Here is a 25,998-nt window from a genome sequence, read left to right as displayed (position 1 = left end):
CACAGGCGGCCTTCCTGTTACCCCACAGGAAGGGGGCTGACATCAGCCCCGCTGTGGGGGGAATCCCGGGGCAGTCATCAAGGGGACAGTGGTTTCACCCATGACAGGCCACTCTGGAAAGATGTGGCTCAGCCCGGGGGGGGGGGGAGAAACGCTCCCTTGGGGGGAAGGCCCCCGAAGCTCACAGCCCTCCCTCCCCCCAGCAGTTCAGGGTGGGGCAGGGTCCCAAGCTGGAGGGGGAGAGCTGGGAGGCCGTGGTCCAGAAAGGGGGCCCCGGGGAGCTCAGAGTGACTCTGGACTGGGGGCAGGGGGCCATGCAGGATGAGGTTGTGGGGCAGTGGGTCATCAGGGCTGGGGGGGAAGGATGTGGGGATGTTCCCATGAACCCCCCCTTCCTCTGGACCCTGTGTCCCCCTGCCCCTGGGCTGGGACACCCAGAGCCCCCAGAGACACACACACACGCACACGCACACGGAGACACCCGACCACATGCAGCCACACACACGGAGACACCCAGCCACACACGGAGACACCCAGCCACACACACACACGGAGACACCCAGCCACACACGGAGACACCCAGCCACACACACACACGGAGACACCCAGCCACACACGGAGACACCCAGCCACACACACACGGAGACATGCAGCCACACACGGGCACCCCCAGCCAGGCACACACACGGAGACACCCAGACACACACGGAGACACCCAGCCACACACACACACGGAGACATGCAGCCACACACGGGCACCCCCAGCCAGGCACACACACGGAGACACCCAGACACACAGGGAGACACCCAATCGCACACACATAGAGACACCCAGCCACACTCAGCCACACATGCACACACACAAGGAGACACCCAGCCCTCCCCCCCCCCACACACACACACAGAGACAGCCAGCCAAACACATAGAGGCACCCAGCCGCAAACACACACAGAGACAACCAGACACACACACACACACAGGTCTGTCTGACACACACCTCCACACCCAAGTTCACATGCTGAGAACCTCCTCCCTGTAGAAACAGGCGTTCGCCCCTCGCACACTACTTCCCCAGGCAGACACTGCATCTGTCCCAGCACAAACCCCTCACACGCACGGCTGTCTGACACCCCCCCTGCCAAGACAGGCCTGTCTGACACACCCGCACACACACACACCCCCTGCCAAGACAGGCCTGTCTGACACACACCCTGCCAAGACAGGCCTGTCTGACACACACACACACACACACCCTGCCAAGACAGGCCTGTCTGACGCACCCGCACACACACACACACCCTGCCAAGACAGGCTTCTTGTTTATTTTGTTCCAGAGCTTCCCCATAGCAACGTCCCCCAGCTCTGCCCCCCAACACAGCCCCACCAGTCTGACCCAGCTCTGCCCCCCTCATCCCCCCAGGGCCAGACCTGGCAGCAAGGGGGAGATGCACTGGCGGGGGGGGGGGGGACAGCAGAGGATGCTGTCCCCTGGGGGGGGGTCACTGTGCACTGGGGCAGCAAAAGGGACTCAGCCCCCCCTTTATCTTGGGGGTATCGCACCCCCCTGGTGAGGACGGCGGGGGGGGGGCTGGGGCCCACAGTGAGCGCATCAGGGCACAGGGCCACGCCTGCCCTCTGGGGTCCCCGATGCCAGCAGCCCTTGGAGAGGGGAGTCGGGACAGGACAGGAACCCCAACCCCCCGCCCTGCTGGCTTCCCCCCACACACACACACACCAAGCCAGGCGCTAGGACCTGGGCACTGCAGCCGTGGAGGGGTGTCCCGTCCCCCACGCAGAGGGGGGGAGGAGAAGGGGAGGCGGGGCGGGGCGGGATGAGTTCACCCGGCTTCCTGCGCCCTGGGCGCACGGAGAGCGCATATAAGGCGGAGGGACTGGGGCGCTTGGCACTGCCTCTGGGTCCCGGCACGTCTCCAGGTGAGCACAGCGGCTGGGGTGGGGGCGCGCACACACACCGGGGGTTGGGCTCTCGGCTCCCTGGAGCCGGCCCGGGGCGTGCGCCCTTGGACAGCCCCTGCTTAGGGGATGGCGGGGTGTCCAGGCTGGAATCGGCCTGGGGTTGGGGCTCCCTGGCTGGGGGAGGGAGCTGCCCCATCGCAGCGCGGGGCTTACGGGGAGCCGTGGCTGTTTGTAGAGGGGGCGAGTAGAGGTGCCACTAAGCGCTGATGTTCCACGCGGCTCCGGGAGGGCAGGGGGGCTGGTGGGTCAGAGCAGGGGGGGCTGGGAGCCAGGACTCCTGGGTTCTCTCCCCGGCTCTGGGAGGGGAGTGTGGGCTGGTGGGTCAGAGCAGGGGGGGCTGGGAGCCAGGACTCCTGGGTTCTCTCCCCGGCTCTGGGAAGGGAGTGGGGGCTGGTGGGTCAGAGCAGGGGGGGCTGGGAGCCAGGACTCCTGGATTCTCTCCCCGGCTCTGGGAGGGGAGTGGGGGCTGGTGGGTCAGAGCAGGGGGGGCTGGGAGCCAGGACTTCTGGTTCTCTCCCCGGCTCTGGGAGGGGAGTGTGGGCTGGTGGGTCAGAGCAGGGGGGGCTGGGAGCCAGGACTCCTGGGTTCTCTCCCCGGCTCTGGGAGGGGAGTGGGGGCTGGTGGGTCAGAGCAGGGGAGGCTGGGAACCAGGACTTCTGGGTTCTCTCCCCGGCTCTGGGAGGGGAGTGTGGGCTGGTGGGTCAGAGCAGGGGGGGCTGGGAGCCAGGACTCCTGGGTTCTCTCCCCGGCTCTGGGAGGGGAGTGTGGGCTGGTGGGTCAGAGCAGGGGGGGCTGGGAACCAGGACTCCTGGGTTCTCTCCCCGGCTCTGGGAGGGGAGTGTGGGCTGGTGGGTCAGAGCAGGGGAGGCTGGGAGCCAGGACTCCTGGGTTCTCTCCCCAGCTCTGGGAAGGGAGTGTGGGCTGGTGGGTTGGAGCAGGGTGGGCTGGGAGCCGGGACGCCTGGGTTCTCTCCCTGGCTCTGGGAGGGGAGTGGGGGCTGGGGGTTACAGCAGGGGGGCTGGGAGCCAGGACTCCTGGGTTCTCTCCCCAGCTCTGGGAAGGGAGTGTGGGCTGGTGGGTTGGAGCAGGGGGGGCTGGGAGCCGGGACGCCTGGGTTCTCTCCCTGGCTCTGGGAGGGGAGTGGGGGCTGGGGGTTACAGCAGGGGGGCTGGGAGCCAGGACTCCTGGGTTCTCTCCCCGGCCCTGGGAGGGGAGTGGAGGCTGGTGGGTTAGAGCACCGTGAGTGGCTGGGAGCCAGGACTCCTGAGTTCTCTTCTAACCCTTCCTGCTTTCTCCCTCTAGGATGCAGCTCCCACTAGTGGTTCTGGCCGGCATGGCCCTCCTGTGCGTGGCCGACCCGCTGCGCCACCCCACCGGCTCCCGTGTGGCCCATCTCTCTGCCGACTTTGGGGTGAAGGTTTTCCGGGAGGTGGCCAAGGCATCCCCGGATCGTAACGTGGCCTTCTCCCCTTTCGGGGTGGCCTCTGTGCTGGCCATGCTGCAGATGGCAGCTGCTGGGGAGAGCCGGAGTCAGATCAAGGCAGCCATGGAGTACGGGGTCAATGGTAAGGGGCTGGGGAAGGGGCGCTCTCCCCACCAGTCAGTGCTGGTCCTAATGCCCCAGCATGGTGCGAGTGGGCCCCTGTGTAACCAGCCGCCCCGCCCCAGAGGTGGCTGCATCTCAGCGCCGGGCAAGGGGTCCCTGGATAACCAGACACCCTGCCCCAGACATGGGCGCATCTCAGCGCCGGGCGAGGGGTCCCCATATAACCAGCTGCCCTGCCCCGTCTCCACACTGTGAGATACCCTTCATAGCGTTAACCCTTCATTGCCCTGACAAGCCATGCCTCCCCTGCAGAGCGGGGCGTCCCCCAGGCCCTGCGGTGGCTCCGCAAGGAGCTGACGGCCCCGAAGAACCAGGACAAGGTGGACGTTGCCGACGCGCTCTTCGTGCAGCGGGACCTGGGGCTGGCCCCCAGGTTCATGAAGACGTTCACCCGTGCCTTCCGCCAGACCGTCAAACAGGTCAACTTCACGGAGGGCGAGCGGGCTCGCTTCATCATCAACGCCTGGGTCCAGGACAGCACCCACGGTGAGTGGCTGGGACTCCTGGGTTCCCTCCCGGGCTCTGGGAGGGGAGTGGGGGCTGGTGGGTCAGAGCAGGGGGGCTGGGAGCCAGGACTCCTGGGTTCCATTGCCCTCTGACCCCAACCCCCGCCCGTGGTTGCAGGGATGATCAGTGACTTACTGGGGCCGGGCACCGTGGACGACCTGACCCGCCTGGTGCTGGTGAACGCGGTGTATTTCAAGGGGCTCTGGAAGCTGCCCTTCCCGGAGGCGGCCACACGCTGGCGTGTCTTCCACAAGTCGGACGGGAGCAGCGTGGTGGTGCCCATGATGGAGCAGACGGCCAAGTTCAACTACGGTCAGTGGCGGCCCCTGGCGGGGGTGGGGGGCGGTTGGCGGGTCTGACCCTCCCCAGCCCGGGCAGGGAGTGGGGGGTGGCGGCCCTGCCCTGTTAACCCGTCTCTTCCCGCTCCACCCAGGCGAGTTCTCCACCCCGGACCAAGTGGACTACGATGTGCTGGAGCTGCCGTACCACGGGGAAACGCTCAGCATGCTCATCGCCGCCCCGTACCGCCGAGAGGTGCCCCTGGCCGCCCTGACCCGAGTCCTCGACGCCCGGCTGGTGGGCGAGTGGAAGGCGAACATGACCCGAGTGCCCCGGCTGCTCGTGCTTCCCAAGTGAGAACCCGCCCCACCTTGTCCTCAAGCCAGGATGCCTGGGTTCTCTCCCTGGCTCTGGGAGGGGAGTGGGGGCTGGTGGGTGAGAGCAGGGGGGGCTGGAAGCCAGGACTCCTGGGTTCTATTTCTGCACCAGGGCACTAGGTGAAGCCCTGGTGCCGATGTGGTACTTCATGGGGTTTTCTGTGCCCACACTCCCGGGTCAGACACTGGGGGGGCTGCAGCTGTTTCCACCACCCCACTCCTGGTGCCGAGCCCCTACTTCGCCCCCCTACAGGTTCTCCCTGGAGAGTGAATCCGACCTGCGCCGGCCCCTGCAGCAGCTGGGCGTGAGGGACGTCTTCAACCCCAGCGCCGCGGACTTCACCAGCCTCTCAGGTGAGGGCCTCACCCCTGCATGGGGATGCCCCTTCCGCCCACTCTGTCTCCTACCTGCCTGTGCTTCGTCCCTCGGGTGCTGGGAGGGGGGAGGTGCTGGGGCCGGGACCCCAGCTCACGGCTCTGTCTCTCTCGCAGCTGAGGAGTCTCTGTATGTGGCCCAGGCCCTGCAGAAGGTGAAGATCGAGGTGAATGAGAGCGGCACCAAAGCCGCCTCCGCTACAGGTGAGCGGGTCACTGGCCTGACGGCTCCCAGGGGTGCACTGGGGGCTGGCCTGGGAGCTCCCCATCCCACAGCTTCGCCTCAGCTGGCCGGGCTGGGGGTACAGAGGGGCCCAGCCAGAGAGCTTCTCTAGTCTGCCATGGCCCATCCCACGGGGGCATTGAGCGCTGTGGCCCCAACATCTCGCAGCTCTGTTAGCGGGACAGCCCAGCCGACTCCCGGGGGTGACGTCTGGTGCCTTTCTTCCAGCCGCCATCCTCTACGCCCGGATGGCCCCCCTGGAGATCATCATGGACAGGCCCTTCCTCTTCATGGTGCGGCATAACCCCACAGGTGAGGATCAGTCCCGTGTCCTGAACAGCTGGACCCTGTTCCCTCCCAAAGCCAGGGAGAGAACCCAGGAGTCCGGGCTCCCTGCCCCACCCCCGGTCTAACCCACCAGACCCCTCTCTCCTCCCAGAGCCAGGGAGAGAACCCAGGAGTCCGGGCTCCCTGCCCCCCTGCTCTCATCCACCAGCCCCCTCTCCCCTCCCAGAGCCAGGGAGAGAACCCACAGTGCCCAGCCTCTTCCCTAAGGCTTGAGGAATGCCAGGAAGGGCTCAGCCATGGGGCCCACCTACCTTGGCACCCTGCTGCCCGTCCCAGCTGTCAGAGGACGGGGCAGGGGCTCAGCACCATACAGCTTGGTGTGGGCCTGTGCCCTCTGGCCTACGGTGAGGGAAGGAGAGAGTGGTGTGGGGAGGGGGAGCAGTGGAGCGGGCAAGGTTGGGAGGAGGCCAGCTGTGACCATCTTGACTCCCCCACCCACTCACCCCCCTGTTCTCTGCCCCCCAGGTGCCATCCTCTTCATGGGACAGGTGATGGAGCCCTGAGCGCGGGGACCCCCCTGCGCTAGGAGCAGACTGGGAAGCGAGCCCATCTCTGGGGGCAGGGGCTCTGCCCCACCCACCCCTCCCAGTGTGAGGAGAAGGTGCCTGTCCTGTTCAGTTTGACTCTCTGGGGGTGTCCCTGCCCCCCCCCCGCTCCCCACCATGGATTTCAGGGCAGCAGGCCCCTCAAGGGGGCCCATGCCACTCAGTGTTGGCACCATGTCGGACGGCAGTCGCTGGGCTGTCCCTGATGGCCGGAAATCCCAGGTATGCTGTTGCCCTGTGGGGCCCAGCCTGGGGCTTGCATCTACCCCACAGCGACTCAGTTCCCTTGGTCCTACCGTGCCCAGGCCCCAGGATTTGCATGGATTCCAGGGGGTTTGCACTGGAGGCTGCTACCTCACCCTCTCCTCTGGGGGGGTGTCAGGAACCCTCTTCTCGGTCAGGGGGGCTGGAGGGCCCCCCATGGGCTGGGCATGAATGTATGGGAGAGTAATATATTGTAGAGGACCTAATATATTCCTAGCTTTGTTTGCACTTGAGGGGCCTGCATGGGGTGGGTGGGCGAGTGGGGTGCCCCAAAGGGGCTGCCAGAGCGATGCCGCTCTAACCTTTTGTCCACTGTGGAAGCACAAACTCCCCGTTTCTCCCCCAAGAGCTGCTCTTCTGACAGTTCGGCGGGCGCCTTAGGGCGGGCGGGCAGCCCTCCTTTTCTCGGCCTGTGTCGCTCCCCGCCGCACAGGAAGCCGGGTGAAGCAATCGGCACATGCGGCCGGCAGGGCTGCGCGTGCAGATAAGGGCCGGTGGTGAGTCACCCTCACCAGCCGCACGCAGCCCCCCAAAAATATCAGCAGCTGTTTAAAAATAACTGAGGTGGTGTGGGCCTTGGACAGTCATGTTTTCCCACCCCCTCACCGCCCACAGCTTCCTCCTCGGTGTGAAAGGAACAGCACGCAGGGTGGGGATTTAAATACCCCACCACTGACCCCAGGCATCCCGGTTAACAGCAGTGCCTTAAAGGGCTGTGACCTCAGCCGCCCTGAGGCACCATCCATTTTCCTATACCCACCCGGGGCCTTTGGTGCGTGGGGACCCCCTCTCCTTGCCCGGACCCCCCTCTCCCCTTTGCGGCGAGGCAGGATTTCTGTACTTGTATGGGATGTGTTCGCGTGTGGGGGTGTGTATGGATTTTTGAATGAAATGGTTTCTATTACACTTTTGAGATGTAAGAAAAGCAATAAAAAAATCTCTATGGAAACACGGTGTCGGCTTGGTATGGCCCCAGCCTTGCTCGCTGCCCCTATCCCTGGCCCTGGTACCCTGCGTTCTCCGGATCCACGGGCCCACCCCCCGCACCCATGCTGTGCTCTGAGCCCCGATCCCTGCCCGCTGGCTGTGGGAAGGGGCTGGGGTGGGGGCACAGGCTGTAGCGGGGGCTGATAAATGGGGTGTAGGGTCAGCCCTGCCCCATGGCATTGGGGGGCAGCACTTGCTGCAAGGGGAACCCCCCCACCACTACCCTCCAAGCCCTGCTCCCCGCAGCACACGCCCCCTCGCGCAGCAGTGGGGTCAGCCCTGATTGCAGGGGTGTGCCATCCACCCATTCCTTCCTCTGTGGGGCAGGCCCTCGGCCTTCTTACCTGCTGGCAGGGTGGCGGCCTCCGAGTGGCAGGGGGTGGCTTCCCTCTGGGTGCGGGGCTCAGTTCGGCCTGCGGCACCCCCTTCGCTCGGTCCTGTGCGTGGTCGGCGAGCTCCGCTGCACGGCTGCGTGGTGCAGGGGGGATGAGATGCCCCGGGGGAGAGGGGGCAGAACCCCAGGCCTAGCTGTGCCCCACCCTCCCCTATGGCCCCCCTCCCCTTGGCTGTGCCCCCCTCTACTCAGCCTTGGGCCCCATCCCTCCCCCTCATGTTCCCTCTCGACTTAGCCATGGCCCCCATCCCGCATGGCCCCCCTCAACTCCACCATGCTCCCATCCCGCATGGCCCTGTCCACTCTGCCATGGCCCCCATTCCCCCGTGGCCCCCCTCAACTCCACCATGCTCCCATCCCGCATGGCCCCCCTCCACTCTGCCGTGGCCCCCCTCAACTCCACCATGCTCCCATCCCGCATGGCCCCCCTCCACTCTGCCATGGCCCCCATTCCCCCGTGGCCCCCCTCAACTCCACCATGCTCCCATCCCGCATGGCCCCCCTCCACTCTGCCATGGCCCCCATTCCCCCGTGGCCCCCCTCAACTCCACCATGCTCCCATCCCGCATGGCCCCCCTCCACTCTGCCATGGCCCCCATTCCCCCGTGGCCCCCCTCAACTCCACCATGCTCCCATCCCGCATGGCCCCGTCCACTCTGCCATGGCCCCCATTCCCCCATGGCCCCCCTCAACTCCACCATGCTCCCATCCCGCATGGCCCCCCTCCACTCTGCCATGGCCCCCATTCCCCCATAGCCCCCCTCAACTCCACCATGCTCCCATCCCGCATGGCCCCCCTCCACTCTGCCATGGCCCCCATTCCCCCGTGGCCCCCCTCAACTCCACCATGCTCCCATCCCGCATGGCCCCGTCCACTCTGCCATGGCCCCCATTCCCCCATGGCCCCCCTCAACTCCACCATGCTCCCATCCCGCATGGCCCCCCTCCACTCTGCCATGGCCCCCATTCCCCCGTGGCCCCCCTCAACTCCACCATGCTCCCATCCCGCATGGCCCCGTCCACTCTGCCATGGCCCCCATTCCCCCATGGCCCCCCTCAACTCCACCATGCTCCCATCCCGCATGGCCCTGTCCACTCTGCCATGGCCCCCATTCCCCCGTGGCCCCCCTCAACTCCACCATGCTCCCATCCCGCATGGCCCCCCTCCACTCTGCCGTGGCCCCCCTCAACTCCACCATGCTCCCATCCCGCATGGCCCCCCTCCACTCTGCCATGGCCCCCATTCCCCCGTGGCCCCCCTCAACTCCACCATGCTCCCATCCCGCATGGCCCCCCTCCACTCTGCCATGGCCCCCATTCCCCCGTGGCCCCCCTCAACTCCACCATGCTCCCATCCCGCATGGCCCCCCTCCACTCTGCCATGGCCCCCATTCCCCCGTGGCCCCCCTCAACTCCACCATGCTCCCATCCCGCATGGCCCCGTCCACTCTGCCATGGCCCCCATTCCCCCATGGCCCCCCTCAACTCCACCATGCTCCCATCCCGCATGGCCCCCCTCCACTCTGCCATGGCCCCCATTCCCCCATAGCCCCCCTCAACTCCACCATGCTCCCATCCCGCATGGCCCCCCTCCACTCTGCCATGGCCCCCATTCCCCCGTGGCCCCCCTCAACTCCACCATGCTCCCATCCCGCATGGCCCCGTCCACTCTGCCATGGCCCCCATTCCCCCATGGCCCCCCTCAACTCCACCATGCTCCCATCCCGCATGGCCCCCCTCCACTCTGCCATGGCCCCCATTCCCCCGTGGCCCCCCTCAACTCCACCATGCTCCCATCCCGCATGGCCCCGTCCACTCTGCCATGGCCCCCATTCCCCCATGGCCCCCCTCAACTCCACCATGCTCCCATCCCGCATGGCCCCGTCCACTCTGCCATGGCCCCCATTCCCCCGTGGCCCCCCTCAACTCCACCATGCTCCCATCCCGCATGGCCCCCCTCCACTCTGCCATGGCCCCCATTCCCCCGTGGCCCCCCTCAACTCCACCATGCTCCCATCCCGCATGGCCCCGTCCACTCTGCCACGGCCCCCATTCCCCCATGGACCCCCTCCATTTTTGTCCTGGGCCCCTCCTGCCCCATCCCCCCCTGCCTTCAGGCCCCCCAGGATCCCTGCCCCCTGACACTCCCTTCCTCTGCCCCAGCAACCACCTCCCTGCGTTGCCATGGAGACACACCCAGCCCCTCCCCTGGGCCCCACCTCCCTCCACCTTGCAAAGGAGGCAGGGCCCCCCAACCCGCCCCCCCCACACCTATCGTGCCCCCCGTTGCCATGGACACGGCTCCCATTGCCGCGGTTACAGGTCACCTGCCCCCGCTGCCATGGTTGCAGGTTACCCACCCACCCACCTTGCCCTTGTTGCCATGGAAACAGTCCCCTCTTGCCCCCGTTGCCAGGGTTACAGGTCACCCGCCCCCCCCGCCCCTGCTGCCATGGTTACAGGTTACCCACCCACCCACCTTGCCCTTGTTGCCATGGAAACAGTCCCCTCTTGCCCCCGTTGCCAGGGTTACAGGTCACCCGCCTCCTCCCTCCTGCCCCCGTTGCCATGGAAACAGCTCCCCCCTCCTCTTTCCGGAAGCGGCTCCTGCCCCTGGTTATGGGTCCCTCGCCCCCTCCATTCTACCCCCGTTGCCATAGTTACAGATCCCACCACCACCCCTGCCCCCGTTGCCATGGAAACGGCTTCCCCCGCCCCCGCCCTCTTGCCCCCGTTGCCAGGGAGACGGCTCCCCCCTTCCCCCCTCCCGGAAGTGGCTCCTGCCCCGCGTTCCCCGGCGCATGCGCAGCGCGGCGAGGCCGGGCCCGGGCTCGGTACCTGGCCAGGTTGAGCGAGGCGACCGGACCGGACCGGACCGGACGGGCCGGTGGGGGGAGGCGGCGCCATGGTGAGCACGGGGGGGCCGGGCCGGTGGGGGGGGGCAGGAGCACGTGGCAATGTGGGGGGGTTGGGGGGAACCTGGGGGGGGCTGGCCCGTGGGGGGGGCTGGAGCACCTGGCGATGCGGGAGGGGGACTGGGGGGGCCGTGGGGGGAGCCTGGGGGGGCTGGGCCCGTGGTGGGGCTGGAGCACCTGGCGGTGCGGGAGGGGGACTGGGGGGGCCGTGGGGGGAGTCTGAGGGGGGGCTGGGCCCGTGGGGGGGCTGGAGCACCTGGCGATGCGGGAGGGGGACTGGGGGGGCCGTGGGGGGAGTCTGAGGGGGGGCTGGGCCCGTGGGGGGGCCAGAGCACCTGGCGGTGCGGGAGGGGGACTGGGGGGGCCGTGGGGGGAACCTGGGGGGGGCTGGGCCCGTGGGGGGGGCTGGAGCACCTGGCGATGCAGGAGGGGGACTAGGGGGGCCTGGGGGGGGCTGGGCCCGTGGGGGGGGCTGGAGCACCTGCCGATGCAGGAGGGGGACTGGGGGGGCCGGGGGGAGCCTGGGGGGGCTGGGCCCGTGGGGGGGGCTGGAGCACCTGCCAATGCGGGAGGGGGACTGGGGGGGCCGTGGGGGGAACCTGGGGGGGGCTGAGCCCATGGGGGGGCTGGAGCACCTGGCGATGCGGGAGGGGGGCCGTGGGGCACTGTGCCCCTGGGGAGGGGGGCTAGGGGAGAAGGGCGGAGGCTGAGCTGGGGGGCAGCCCACAGGTGGCAGCTCAGGGTGGGGGCTGGGCTGGGGGCGGGGGGGCACCCTCGGCTGGGGCCGCTGGGCGCTCACGGACCCAGGAGTCCGGGCAGCAGGGAGCGGAGGTGGCCAGTGGGGCTGGGTTGGCGTAGAATCCGTTACATTTCGGGGGTCGGGGCCCAGGGCGCATCTGCCCCACGCACTGTCTCGTGAACAGCCACGTGAACGGTGCCCCCCCCACCCGCCCCCAGCTCTGCGATCTGAACCCGCCTGCCACGTGGCTTGTGTCCCTGCTGGGAAACGGCTTCGAACACTGTTGCCACCCCTAGTGTAGACAGGACCTGGGTGCCGGAGGCAGGGCTGAACCCCTGAGCTGCGGCAACACGCGGGGGCTGCGTGTGACGTTTGCAACCCCGAGGGGGCCGGCTTTTTGCCGCTCCTAGTGTAGACAGGACCTGCGCGCCACGTGTCAGGCGCTGTGCGATTTGCGTGGTGGGTGATGGGGCCCCGCTTGGGGTGCTGTGTGGCAGCACGGTTGTCACGGGGTGGTGCGGACGTGCCGAGGAGAGGTGTCACACCCCGGAGCTGTCCCGGGTGGAGCTAGGGCCTGTGTGGCCCGTGCGGGGATCGTGTGTGTTGGGGGTGGGGGGGAGAAGCAGTCGAACGGCTGTGATGGGACTACGCTGTTGCAACCCTTAGTGTAGACAGGAGCTGTGCGTCCGGCCGGGCCCGGCGCAGGGTCCGAGCGGCTCCTCCTTGGAGCCCCTTTGAAAGGAGTGGGGCTGCCTGGGGTCGCCGGGCCTGCCCCAGCGAACAGCCCGGGCAGGGCTACGGCAGTGCATCGTGACTAATGGCGGGGCCCGGGACGGGTCCGGGCCCGGCGATGACGTCTCCATCCGGCTCCCTGGCGGGCCCGGAGCAGGTGGCTTCCGGCTCGCCCAGCCACGGGCGTCTCGATCCTTGGCCGCCTCGCTAGCCCCTCCGGGGCTGGGGCCTCACGTGGGGCCTGGGGGGGGGGCAGGGCTGCGGGACCCCCCTCCGCCGGGGGCTGGGGTCTGCAGCAGCTGCTTCTGCGTGGCAGCCCGAGGGGATGGGGGTCGCAGCCAGCCTGCTAGGGCCCTCGCTGCCCCAGCCTGCCACCCGCCGCGCGCTGTGTCACAGGGTGGGGAAACTGAGGCGCGGAGCGGGGGGGTGGGACCCAGGCGTCCGGTCTGAGCCGGTCTCCCCCCCCACCCCCGGCAGATGCGGTTCATGCTCCTGTTCAGCCGGCAGGGGAAGCTGCGGCTGCAGAAGTGGTACCTGGCCACCTCGGACAAGGAGAAGAAGAAGATGGTGCGGGAGCTGATGCAGGTGGTCCTCGCCCGCAAGCCCAAGATGTGCAGCTTCCTGGAGTGGAGGGACCTCAAGGTGGTCTACAAAAGGTGATTCCCGCCCCCCACCCCACACACACCCCGCCCCCACCCCGCCCTTCCGCTCACCTGGCGGCCCCGCCCCCCTGGCTGGGAGCAGCGGCGGCCCCACCCCGCCGCCAGGTGAGGCTCCCGCTGTGAGTCAGCACCTGCAGCTGCCTCCCCGCCCTGCCCCCCGCTAGGGCGAGGCCCGGGGGTGGCGTGAAGCAGAGGGGGCCAGGGAAGGACCCGTGGGGAGCGGTCGTAGCCCCGTCCGGACAGGCAGCGGCCAGGGGCCCTAATGGGGTGGGGGACTTTGAGGGAGGGCCCTCCCCCGCCCCGTTTTGAAAATCTGGCCACTGAAGGCTGTGTCCAGGTGCCCCCCCTTCCCCCTGCCAGTCACCCCTCGGAGTCCTTGGCTGGTGCGTACCAGGGCCCTTCAGGGGGCGCCAGGAGCCCATTAACGGCTCGTCTAGCGGTGAGGGTCCCAGCGGCGGGGGGCAGCCCCAGCAGAGAGCTCCCCCTCTCACGCACAGACTCCCCATAATCCCTCCCACACACAGCTCCCCCCTCGCACGCACAGACTCCCCATAATCCCTCCCACACACAGATCCCCCTCTCACGCACAGACCCCCCCATAATCCCTCCCACACACAGCTCCCCCCTCGCACGCACAGACCCCCCCATAATCCCTCCCACACACAGCTCCCCCCTCGCACGCACAGACCCCCCATAATCCCTCCCACTCACAGCTCCCCCCTCGCACGCACAGACCCCCCATAATCCCTCCCACTCACAGCTCCCCCTCTCACGCACAGACTCCCCATAATCCCTCCCACACACAGCTCCCCCCTCGCACGCACAGACCCCCCATAATCCCTCCCACTCACAGCTCCCCCCTCGCACGCACACACCCCCCATAATCCCTCCCACACACAGCTCCCCCCTCGCACACACAGACTCCCCATAATCCCTCCCACACACAGCTCCCCCTCGCACGCACAGACTCCCCATAATCCCTGCACACACAGCTCCCCCTCTCACGCACAGACCCCCCCATAATCCCTGCACACACAGCTCCCCCTCACACGCACAGACCCCCCATAATCCCTGCACACACAGCTCCCCCCTCGCACGCACAGACCCCCCATAATCCCTGCACACACAGCTCCCCCCTCGCACGCACAGACCCCCCATAATCCCTCCCACACACAGCTCCCCCCTCGCACGCACAGACCCCCCATAATCCCTCCCACACACAGCTCCCCCTCTCACGCACAGACCCCCCATAATCCCTGCACACACAGCTCCCCCTCTCACGCACAGACTCCCCATAATCCCTCCCACACACAGCTCCCCCCTCGCACGCACAGACTCCCCATAATCCCTCCCACACACAGCTCCCCCCTCGCACGCACAGACTCCCCATAATCCCTCCCACTCACAGCTCCCCCTCACACGCACAGACTCCCCATAATCCCTCCCACACACAGCTCCCCCCTCGCACGCACAGACCCCCCATAATCCCTCCCACTCACAGCTCCCCCTCTCACGCACAGACTCCCCATAATCCCTCCCACACACAGCTCCCCCCTCGCACGCACAGACCCCCCATAATCCCTCCCACACACAGCTCCCCCCTCGCACGCACAGACTCCCCATAATCCCTCCCACACACAGCTCCCCCTCGCACGCACAGACTCCCCATAATCCCTCCCACTCACAGCTCCTTCTCACACGCACACTCCCCATAATCCCTCCCACACACAGCTCCCCCTCTCACGCACAGACTCCCCATAATCCCTGCACACACAGCTCCCCCCTCGCACGCACAGACCCCCCATAATCCCTGCACACACAGCTCCCCCCTCTCACGCACAGACTCCCCCATAATCCCTCCCACACACAGCTCCCCCCTCGCACGCACAGACTCCCCATAATCCCTCCCACACACAGCTCCTTCTCACACACACAGACCCCCCCATAATCCCTCCCACTCACAGCTCCTTCTCACACACACAGACCCCCCCATAATCCCTCCCACACACAGCTCCCCCTCTCACGCACAGACTCCCCATAATCCCTCCCACACACAGCTCCCCCTCTGACGCACAGACTCCCCATAATCCCTCCCACACACAGCTCCCCCCTCGCACGCACAGACCCCCCATAATCCCTCCCACTCACAGCTCCCCCCTCGCACGCACAGACCCCCCATAATCCCTCCCACACACAGCTCCCCCCTCGCACGCACAGACTCCCCATAATCCCTCCCACACACAGCTCCCCCTCGCACGCACAGACTCCCCATAATCCCTGCACACACAGCTCCCCCTCTCACGCACAGACCCCCCCATAATCCCTGCACACACAGCTCCCCCCTCGCACGCACAGACCCCCCATAATCCCTGCACACACAGCTCCCCCCTCGCACGCACAGACCCCCCATAATCCCTCCCACACACAGCTCCCCCCTCGCACGCACAGACCCCCCATAATCCCTCCCACACACAGCTCCCCCTCTCACGCACAGACCCCCCATAATCCCTGCACACACAGCTCCCCCTCACACGCACAGACTCCCCATAATCCCTCCCACACACAGCTCCCCCCTCGCACGCACAGACCCCCCATAATCCCTCCCACTCACAGCTCCCCCTCTCACGCACAGACTCCCCATAATCCCTGCACACACAGCTCCCCCCTCGCACGCACAGACTCCCCATAATCCCTCCCACACCCAGCTCCTTCTCACACGCACAGACTCCCCATAATCCCTGCACACACAGCTCCCCCCTCGCACGCACAGACTCCCCATAATCCCTCCCACACCCAGCTCCTTCTCACACGCACAGACTCCCCATAATCCCTCCCACACACAGCTCCCCCCTCGCACGCACAGACCCCCCATAATCCCTCCCACTCACAGCTCCCCCTCTCACGCACAGACTCCCCATAATCCCTCCCACTCACAGCTCCCCCTCTCACGCACAGACTCCCTATAATCCCTCCCACACACAGCTCCCCCCTCGCACGCACAGACCCCCCATAATCCCTCCCACTCACAGCTCCCCCTCTCACGCACAGACTCCCCATAATCCCTCCCACACACAGCTCCCCCCTCGCACGCACAGACCCCCCATAATCCCTCCCACACACAGCTCCCCCCTCGCACGCACAGACTCCCCATAATCCCTCCCACACACAGCTCCCCCTCGCACGCACAGACTCCCCATAATCCCTCCCACTCACAGCTCCCCCTCGCACGCACAGACTCCCCATAATCCCTCCCACTCACAGCTCCTTCTCACACGCACACTCCCCATAATCCCTCCCACACACAGCTCCCCCTCTCACGCACAGACTCCCCATAATCCCTGCACACACAGCTCCCCCCTCGCACGCACAGACCCCCCATAATCCCTGCACACACAGCTCCCCCCTCTCACGCACAGACTCCCCCATAATCCCTCCCACACACAGCTCCCCCCTCGCACGCACAGACTCCCCATAATCCCTCCCACACACAGCTCCTTCTCACACACACAGACCCCCCCATAATCCCTCCCACTCACAGCTCCTTCTCACACACACAGACCCCCCCATAATCCCTCCCACACACAGCTCCCCCTCTCACGCACAGACTCCCCATAATCCCTCCCACACACAGCTCCCCCTCTGACGCACAGACTCCCCATAATCCCTCCCACACACAGCTCCCCCCTCGCACGCACAGACCCCCCATAATCCCTCCCACTCACAGCTCCCCCCTCGCACGCACAGACCCCCCATAATCCCTCCCACACACAGCTCCCCCCTCGCACGCACAGACTCCCCATAATCCCTCCCACACACAGCTCCCCCTCGCACGCACAGACTCCCCATAATCCCTGCACACACAGCTCCCCCTCTCACGCACAGACCCCCCCATAATCCCTGCACACACAGCTCCCCCCTCGCACGCACAGACCCCCCATAATCCCTGCACACACAGCTCCCCCCTCGCACGCACAGACCCCCCATAATCCCTCCCACACACAGCTCCCCCCTCGCACGCACAGACCCCCCATAATCCCTCCCACACACAGCTCCCCCTCTCACGCACAGACCCCCCATAATCCCTGCACACACAGCTCCCCCTCACACGCACAGACTCCCCATAATCCCTCCCACACACAGCTCCCCCCTCGCACGCACAGACCCCCCATAATCCCTCCCACTCACAGCTCCCCCTCTCACGCACAGACTCCCCATAATCCCTGCACACACAGCTCCCCCCTCGCACGCACAGACTCCCCATAATCCCTCCCACACCCAGCTCCTTCTCACACGCACAGACTCCCCATAATCCCTGCACACACAGCTCCCCCCTCGCACGCACAGACTCCCCATAATCCCTCCCACACCCAGCTCCTTCTCACACGCACAGACTCCCCATAATCCCTCCCACACACAGCTCCCCCCTCGCACGCACAGACCCCCCATAATCCCTCCCACTCACAGCTCCCCCTCTCACGCACAGACTCCCCATAATCCCTCCCACTCACAGCTCCCCCTCTCACGCACAGACTCCCTATAATCCCTCCCACACACAGCTCCCCCCTCGCACGCACAGACCCCCCATAATCCCTCCCACTCACAGCTCCCCCTCTCACGCACAGACTCCCCATAATCCCTCCCACACACAGCTCCCCCTCACACGCACAGACCCCCCATAATCCCTCCCACACACAGCTCCCCCCTCGCACGCACAGACTCCCCATAATCCCTCCCACACACAGCTCCCCCCTCGCACGCACAGACCCCCCATAATCCCTCCCACTCACAGCTCCCCCCTCGCACGCACAGACCCCCCATAATCCCTCCCACTCACAGCTCCCCCTCTCACGCACAGACTCCCCATAATCCCTGCACACACAGCTCCCCCCTCGCACGCACAGACTCCCCATAATCCCTCCCACACCCAGCTCCTTCTCACACGCACAGACTCCCCATAATCCCTGCACACACAGCTCCCCCCTCGCACGCACAGACTCCCCATAATCCCTCCCACACCCAGCTCCTTCTCACACGCACAGACTCCCCATAATCCCTCCCACACACAGCTCCCCCCTCGCACGCACAGACCCCCCATAATCCCTCCCACTCACAGCTCCCCCTCTCACGCACAGACTCCCCATAATCCCTCCCACTCACAGCTCCCCCTCTCACGCACAGACTCCCTATAATCCCTCCCACACACAGCTCCCCCCTCGCACGCACAGACCCCCCATAATCCCTCCCACTCACAGCTCCCCCTCTCACGCACAGACTCCCCATAATCCCTCCCACACACAGCTCCCCCCTCGCACGCACAGACCCCCCATAATCCCTCCCACACACAGCTCCCCCTCGCACGCACAGACTCCCCATAATCCCTCCCACACACAGCTCCCCCCTCACACGCACAGACCCCCCATAATCCCTCCCACACACAGCTCCCCCCTCGCACGCACAGACTCCCCATAATCCCTCCCACACACAGCTCCCCCCTCGCACGCACAGACCCCCCCATAATCCCTCCCACTCACAGCTCCCCCCTCGCACGCACAGACCCCCCATAATCCCTCCCACACACAGCTCCCCCCTCGCACACACAGACTCCCCATAATCCCTCCCACACACAGCTCCCCCTCGCACGCACAGACTCCCCATAATCCCTGCACACACAGCTCCCCCTCTCACGCACAGACCCCCCCATAATCCCTGCACACACAGCTCCCCCTCACACGCACAGACCCCCCATAATCCCTGCACACACAGCTCCCCCCTCGCACGCACAGACCCCCCATAATCCCTGCACACACAGCTCCCCCCTCGCACGCACAGACCCCCCATAATCCCTCCCACACACAGCTCCCCCCTCGCACGCACAGACCCCCCATAATCCCTCCCACACACAGCTCCCCCTCTCACGCACAGACCCCCCATAATCCCTGCACACACAGCTCCCCCTCTCACGCACAGACTCCCCATAATCCCTCCCACACACAGCTCCCCCCTCGCACGCACAGACCCCCCATAATCCCTCCCACACACAGCTCCCCCCTCGCACGCACAGACTCCCCATAATCCCTCCCACACACAGCTCCCCCTCGCACGCACAGACTCCCCATAATCCCTCCCACTCACAGCTCCTTCTCACACGCACACTCCCCATAATCCCTCCCACACACAGCTCCCCCTCTCACGCACAGACTCCCCATAATCCCTGCACACACAGCTCCCCCCTCGCACGCACAGACCCCCCATAATCCCTGCACACACAGCTCCCCCCTCTCACGCACAGACTCCCCCATAATCCCTCCCACACACAGCTCCCCCCTCGCACGCACAGACTCCCCATAATCCCTCCCACACACAGCTCCTTCTCACACACACAGACCCCCCCATAATCCCTCCCACTCACAGCTCCTTCTCACACACACAGACCCCCCCATAATCCCTCCCACACACAGCTCCCCCTCTCACGCACAGACTCCCCATAATCCCTCCCACACACAGCTCCCCCTCTGACGCACAGACTCCCCATAATCCCTCCCACACACAGCTCCCCCCTCGCACGCACAGACCCCCCATAATCCCTCCCACTCACAGCTCCCCCCTCGCACGCACAGACCCCCCATAATCCCTCCCACACACAGCTCCCCCCTCGCACGCACAGACTCCCCATAATCCCTCCCACACACAGCTCCCCCTCGCACGCACAGACTCCCCATAATCCCTGCACACACAGCTCCCCCTCTCACGCACAGACCCCCCCATAATCCCTGCACACACAGCTCCCCCCTCGCACGCACAGACCCCCCATAATCCCTGCACACACAGCTCCCCCCTCGCACGCACAGACCCCCCATAATCCCTCCCACACACAGCTCCCCCCTCGCACGCACAGACCCCCCATAATCCCTCCCACACACAGCTCCCCCTCTCACGCACAGACCCCCCATAATCCCTGCACACACAGCTCCCCCTCACACGCACAGACTCCCCATAATCCCTCCCACACACAGCTCCCCCCTCGCACGCACAGACCCCCCATAATCCCTCCCACTCACAGCTCCCCCTCACACGCACTGACCCCCCCATAATCCCTCCCACACACAGCTCCCCCCTCGCACGCACAGACTCCCCATAATCCCTCCCACACCCAGCTCCTTCTCACACGCACAGACTCCCCATAATCCCTGCACACACAGCTCCCCCCTCGCACGCACAGACTCCCCATAATCCCTCCCACTCACAGCTCCCCCTCTCACGCACAGACTCCCCATAATCCCTCCCACACACAGCTCCCCCCTCGCACGCACAGACCCCCCATAATCCCTCCCACTCACAGCTCCCCCTCTCACGCACAGACTCCCCATAATCCCTCCCACACACAGCTCCCCCTCACACGCACAGACCCCCCATAATCCCTCCCACACACAGCTCCCCCCTCGCACGCACAGACTCCCCATAATCCCTCCCACACACAGCTCCCCCCTCGCACGCACAGACCCCCCATAATCCCTCCCACTCACAGCTCCCCCCTCGCACGCACAGACCCCCCATAATCCCTCCCACACACAGCTCCCCCCTCGCACACACAGACTCCCCATAATCCCTCCCACACACAGCTCCCCCTCTCACGCACAGACTCCCCATAATCCCTCCCACACACAGCTCCCCCCTCGCACGCACAGACCCCCCCATAATCCCTGCACACACAGCTCCTCCCACACACAGCTCCCCCTCGCACGCACAGACCCCCCCATAATCCCTGCACACACAGCTCCCCCCTCGCACGCACTGACCCCCCCATAATCCCCTGCACACACAGCTCCCCCCTCGCACGCACAGACTCCCCATAATCCCTCCCACACACAGCTCCCCCTCTCACGCACAGACTCCCCATAATCCCTCCCACACACAGCTCCCCCTCTCACGCACAGACTCCCCATAATCCCTCCCACACACAGCTCCCCCTCTCACGCACAGACCCCCACATAATCCCTCCCACACACAGCTCCCCCTCTCACGCACAGACTCCCCATAATCCCTCCCACACACAGCTCCATCTCACACACAGACTCCCCATAATCCCTCCCACACACAGCTCCCCCCTCTCACGCACTGACCCCCCCATAATCCCCTGCACACACAGCTCCCCCTCACACGCACTGACCCCCCCATAATCCCCTGCACACACAGCTCCCCCTCACACGCACAGACTCCCCATAATCCCTGCCACACACAGCTCCCCCTCACACGCACAGACCCCCCCATAATCCCCTGCACACACAGCTCCCCCCTCTCACGCACTGACCCCCCCATAATCCCCTGCACACACAGCTCCCCCCTCGCACGCACAGACCCCCCCCATAATCCCTCCCACACACAGCTCCCCCTCACACGCACACTCCCCATAATCCCTCCCACACACAGCTCCCCCTCTCACGCACAGAACCCCCCATAATCCCTCCCACACACAGCTCCCCTCACACGCACAGACCCCCCCATAATCCCTGCACACACAGCTGCCCCCTCGCACGCACAGACCCCCCCATAATCCCCTACACACACAGCTCCCCCCTCGCACGCACAGACTCCCCATAATCCCTCCCACACACAGCTCCCCCTCACACGCACAGACCCCCCCATAATCCCCTGCACACACAGCTCCCCCCTCTCACGCACAGACTCCCCATAATCCCCTGCACACACAGCTCCCCCCTCTCACGCACTGACCCCCCCATAATCCCCTGCACACACAGCTCCCCCCTCGCACGCACAGACTCCCCCATAATCCCTCCCACACACAGCTCCCCCTCACATGCACAGACCCCCCATAATCCCCTGCACACACAGCTCCCCCCTCTCACGCACAGACTCCCCATAATCCCTCCCACACACAGCTCCTCCCACACACAGCTCCCCCTCACACGCACAGACCCCCCATATTCCCGTCCACACACAGCTCCCCCCTCGCACGCACAGAACCCCCTTAATCCCCTCCACACACAGTTCCCCCCTCGCATGCATAGACCCCCCATAATCCCCTCCAGACACAGATCCTTTCCCACCACCACCACCCTAGGGGAGAAAGGAATTTTCCTGGTGCCAGCCCCCCCTAGAGGGGACAGGCCCCATGTCCCATTCCCCGGCGCCCTGAGCCAGCTAGTCCCCGCCCTGGGGCTGGATGGGGGTCGGTGCCCCCTAGAAGCAAAAGGCCCAATTCCCTGCCCCCCCCCCCGAGCCAGCCAGTCCCCGCCCTGGGGGCCAGGTGGAAGTCAGTGCCCCAGTCTTACCCCGTCTCCAGGCCACTCGCTGGCCCGTAGCCTGCAGTCTGTCGTCATCCTTGCAGACCCGTTGCCGGGCTGGGAGCCAGGGCCCAGCTGCCCCGCCACACGGCATTGTCAGCACCTGCCACGTGCCACACTGGCGGCCCAAGCAGAAGCACTGGAGGGCTGAACGGGCCATGGGGAACCTGGGGGTGGGGGGCAGTTTCCCCTTGCACTGCCCTGCTCTGGGCCCAGGAGGAGCAGGGGGCATAACGGGAGGGAACAGGAAGAGTCAGGGGTCTCTGACTCTGCACGTACTGTGGGGCCCTGGGATTGGAGCCGGTTATGGGGAACGTGCAGCCTCCCATGTGGCCCCCGCCGCCCCCCCCAGCTGAGCTCTCTGCCGTGCACCCCCAGGTACGCCAGCCTGTACTTCTGCTGTGCCATCGAAGGCCAGGACAACGAGTTGATCACGCTGGAGCTGATCCACCGATACGTGGAGCTGCTGGACAAATACTTCGGCAGCGTGAGTGCGGCCCCCTGGCCCACCCCCCACGTGCACCCTGCAGCCGGGCACGTGGGTCTGGGGTCCCGGGGGCATGGGGCAGGCAGTGACCCTAGGGTGGGTGTGGTGCCCTGGAGACGGGCAGCGGGACTTGCTGATCCTAGGCGAGGGGCCTGGGTGACCCTGGGATCCTTTGATCCGTCAAATCCCAGCTAATCCCCTGCGCATTAACTCTGCCTCCTTAATCCCCCCAGGAGCCCTGCCCGCTGAGCCGCGGGGGATAGAAACGCTAATTGGGCTTAGCGGGGCCTGGTCTAATCCAGCTAATTCCCTGTCACGGAGCCGCAGGCTTTCGGAGCGACCCCAGGGCCCCACTCTGCCGCCAGGGCAGGTCCCGTGGCCTCAACACCTCCTAGACTGAGCCTCCGGGCTCCAGCCTCCCGGGACTCCCCCGCCCGGGCGCCGTTCCGGAACAGGGGTGTCTTGGTCACTGGGACGCAGCCCAGCTCACGCCGCCCAGCTGAGGTGACCCCTGTTTCCCGGCTCGCGCTCTCGGTTGTCCTTCCCCAGGCAGGCCAGCAGAGAGCGGCTAGCGTCTTCCAAAGCCCACGCTGCGCGTCCCCCGCCTCGCAACTCTCCGTCCTGTGGTCTCCAGCCGGGGTCATGCCCAGCTTCCCTGCGGAGAGCCGGGGAATCTGCCGCCAGGCGTTAATGTCCGGGCCACCGGGTTTGCCGCTGATCTGGGCTGGCCATGGCCAGTCCTTTCAACGACCCGTTCAGCCCACCCGGTGGGAGCAGAGGCTTCGTCAACGCTGCCACGCGGGCAGGAGTAAGTCGTGTCACTCCGGGGTGGGGATGTTCCACCCCACGCCCCCCGGAGCGGCGTAAGTTACACCGTCCTGCGCGTCGCAGGCAGGGCTTGGAGCCAGGACTCCTGGGTTCTCCCCCCCACCCCGCTCCGGGCAGCCCTGATTCTCCCCTCTCCTTCCCTTCCGCCCCAGGTATGCGAGCTGGATATCATCTTCAACTTCGAGAAGGCCTATTTCATCCTGGACGAGTTCCTCATGGGCGGGGAGATCCAAGACACCTCCAAGAAGAGCGTGCTGAAGGCCATCGAGCAGGCTGACCTGCTGCAGGAGGTAGGGGGAGCTGGGGGGGGTGGGTTGGGCCTCTCAACGGGGGAGCGGGGGTAACCTGCCAATGCTTCCCCCCCAGCTGGAGCAGAGCCAGGAGTTGCAGCACCAGCCGCGAGCCCCAGAGCGCTGGGTTCATGCCACGGGGCTGGGCATGGCCTGCTCCCGCCTGCATCCCGAGACAGGAATTAACCCCTGCCGGCACCCCCGGACACAGGGCCGCCCTCCAGCTGGGCATGAACCCCTGGGGTGCCACCGCGCTCCCGGGGATGGGGATCAGAGCCCAGCCGCCCCCTCCCTGAGCAGCCCCCCATGTTGTCCCCTGGGTGCTGCTTCCATGACCACATCCATTCAGACCCCCCAGCCAGGTCATCCCCCCACACATACATACACTAGTGGCTGGGGTGAGGGGGCTGGGAACCTGTGCCCCCCCCCCCCCCGCAGTGTCTCCAGCCCCAGCTGTGTCGCAGTGCGGGGGGTGGGGTGGGGGGGTCCCCAGCTCCTACTGCAGGTGCTGTTTCATTGCCTGGTGTGTGGTGCAGGGGGATGAGTCACCGGCTCTGCAGCTCTCTGCTGTGCTCAGCGTGGGCGACCGGGCTGCCAGCAGCCACTTCTCGCTCGCAAACTCCAGCAACCGCCCCGCCCGGCGCCCGAGGGGTTAACGCCCGGGCTTGGGGCGTGGGGGCGATTGGGTCCCTCGCCCGTCCCCGGAGGGCGCTGTGGGGCCAGCGTGGCGGGGCTAATGCCAGGCCAGGGTGGTAACTCAATCCAGCCCCTCTCCGGCACCCTGGGGGTTAATGCCAGGGTGGTGAGAGACATTCCCAGGGTCCCAGCCATCCTGGGGGCACTAGGCTGGGGGGCGCTAGACAGGCCTAGCTCAGGGGGCAGAGGTGTGGCCCAGGGTCTGGGGACAGGCCGGCGAGGCTGAGACCAGCCCAGTATTGGGGGGAGGGGGAAAGAGAGTTCTCAGCGCCCCCCACTCTGCCCACAACAGGGGTCGCTGCCCTCTCTGGGGCTGTCCCTGAATCCCAGCCCCCTGCAGCGTCTCTGCCACGGGGCTCGAACCTGTTCACGATGTGTGGGGAGGACGGAGGGACTCTGTCTCCCGCCCCCTGACGTCCCCTCCCTCCCCCCTTATCTCTGTGCTGCAGGAGGATGAGTCACCCCGCAGCGTGCTGGAGGAGATGGGGCTGGCGTAGCGAGTGGTTCGCTGTGCCTCCCCCCCCGCCCCCCCCCAGTCCGTCCCGGCTTCGTCGGACACTGCGGGGGCTGCATCTCCGTCTCCCTCGCCCCGTGGGGCAGCAGCCGGACGTGGGACCAGTTCTCCCTGGAGCCGACGGGGGGGTGAGCCCCATGAACTGTGTGTAAAGATATATATACCACTCGGGGGGTCCACGAGACCCTGCCAGAGCCCCCCACCCGGGTCCGTCTCCTTCCCTGCTCCCAGGCGTTCTCCTTCCTGCTGATGGCCTCTCAGAGTAGGGAGAGGGTGGAGAGGGGAGCGGCTGTTCACTGCCTGGCCAGGGGGGGCCTTTGCAGAGCGATCGCCCCGACACACTGATCCTGCTGCCGCCCGGAGCAATTGCGACACCACAGCTGGGTACCGCTGGGCCGGGGGCTGCAGGCCGATCCCGGGGTCCCATTTCCCCCGGCGTCTTCGTGGGCGGGGAGCTCAGGGCGTGGGGGAGTGCGTGTGCCCCCCCTTCGGGAAACGGGGTCCCCCCCTTTGGAATAAAGTGTGTGTGGAGAACTTGGCCGTGTAGAGTGAGTTTTGTGGGGGGGGGGGTTCTAGCTAACCCCAATGGGTGCGTCTGCACCTGCCTCCCTCCCCCCGTCTGCTGTGTGCAGTAAGTTTTATATGGCTCCGCAGCCGGGGTCGCTCTCGAGGGTCTGTCCCCACCCCACCCCCCGTGCCTAGAACAACCAACCCCCCTGCGGCTGGGGCCGCCTGGACCCGCTCCCTGGAACAGGCTGGGCGGCCTGCAGGATGCCAGGACAGCAGGTGGTGGGCAGCCTGGCGCTGAAGCCTGGGCCTGCCTGGAAGGGGGGACAGTTCTCCCGTTCCTGGGGCTGCTGCGTGGAACTCGGGTCAGGCCCAAATTCTGCCAGTCCGGATAGTTCTCCCGCCCTCAGTCCCCTCCGGGAAATTGTTGCTGTTTAACTCAG

The 25,998-nt window shown here is 66.3% G+C and overlaps 2 protein-coding genes across 4 annotated transcripts; both read left to right on the top strand.

The window, feature by feature from the left end:
* Nucleotides 1-1,841: 1,841 nt before the first annotated feature.
* Nucleotides 1,842-7,451, top strand: SERPINE1 (serpin family E member 1). Of its 3 annotated transcripts, XM_078850830.1 has the most exons (9): nt 1,842-1,936; nt 3,281-3,543; nt 3,837-4,070; nt 4,209-4,403; nt 4,525-4,723; nt 5,001-5,101; nt 5,240-5,326; nt 5,574-5,657; nt 6,159-7,451. In XM_078850830.1, the coding sequence occupies exons 2-9, from the start codon at nt 3,282-3,284 to the stop codon at nt 6,194-6,196; spliced, it is 1,200 nt and encodes a 399-aa protein (XP_078706956.1). In that variant the 5' UTR covers nt 1,842-1,936; nt 3,281; the 3' UTR covers nt 6,197-7,451. The 3 variants fall into 3 exon arrangements, with proteins under 3 accessions (XP_078706956.1, XP_078706958.1, XP_078706957.1); XM_078850832.1 differs by lacking the exon at nt 5,240-5,326; XM_078850831.1 differs by lacking the exon at nt 5,574-5,657.
* Nucleotides 7,452-10,697: 3,246 nt separating this feature from the next.
* On the top strand, nt 10,698-25,582 carry AP1S1 (adaptor related protein complex 1 subunit sigma 1). Its single transcript, XM_078850879.1, has 5 exons — nt 10,698-10,791; nt 12,747-12,925; nt 22,612-22,720; nt 23,701-23,838; nt 24,984-25,582. Exons 1-5 carry the CDS (start codon nt 10,789-10,791, stop codon nt 25,029-25,031), a joined length of 477 nt encoding a protein of 158 aa, XP_078707005.1. The 5' UTR covers nt 10,698-10,788; the 3' UTR covers nt 25,032-25,582.
* Nucleotides 25,583-25,998: the final 416 nt, after the last annotated feature.

This window comes from Lepidochelys kempii, chromosome 28 (genome assembly GCF_965140285.1).
Source record: "Lepidochelys kempii isolate rLepKem1 chromosome 28, rLepKem1.hap1, whole genome shotgun sequence".
In the NCBI taxonomy this organism is placed as follows: domain Eukaryota; kingdom Metazoa; phylum Chordata; order Testudines; family Cheloniidae; genus Lepidochelys; species Lepidochelys kempii.
This window is presented reverse-complemented; position numbering and strand designations above follow the sequence as displayed.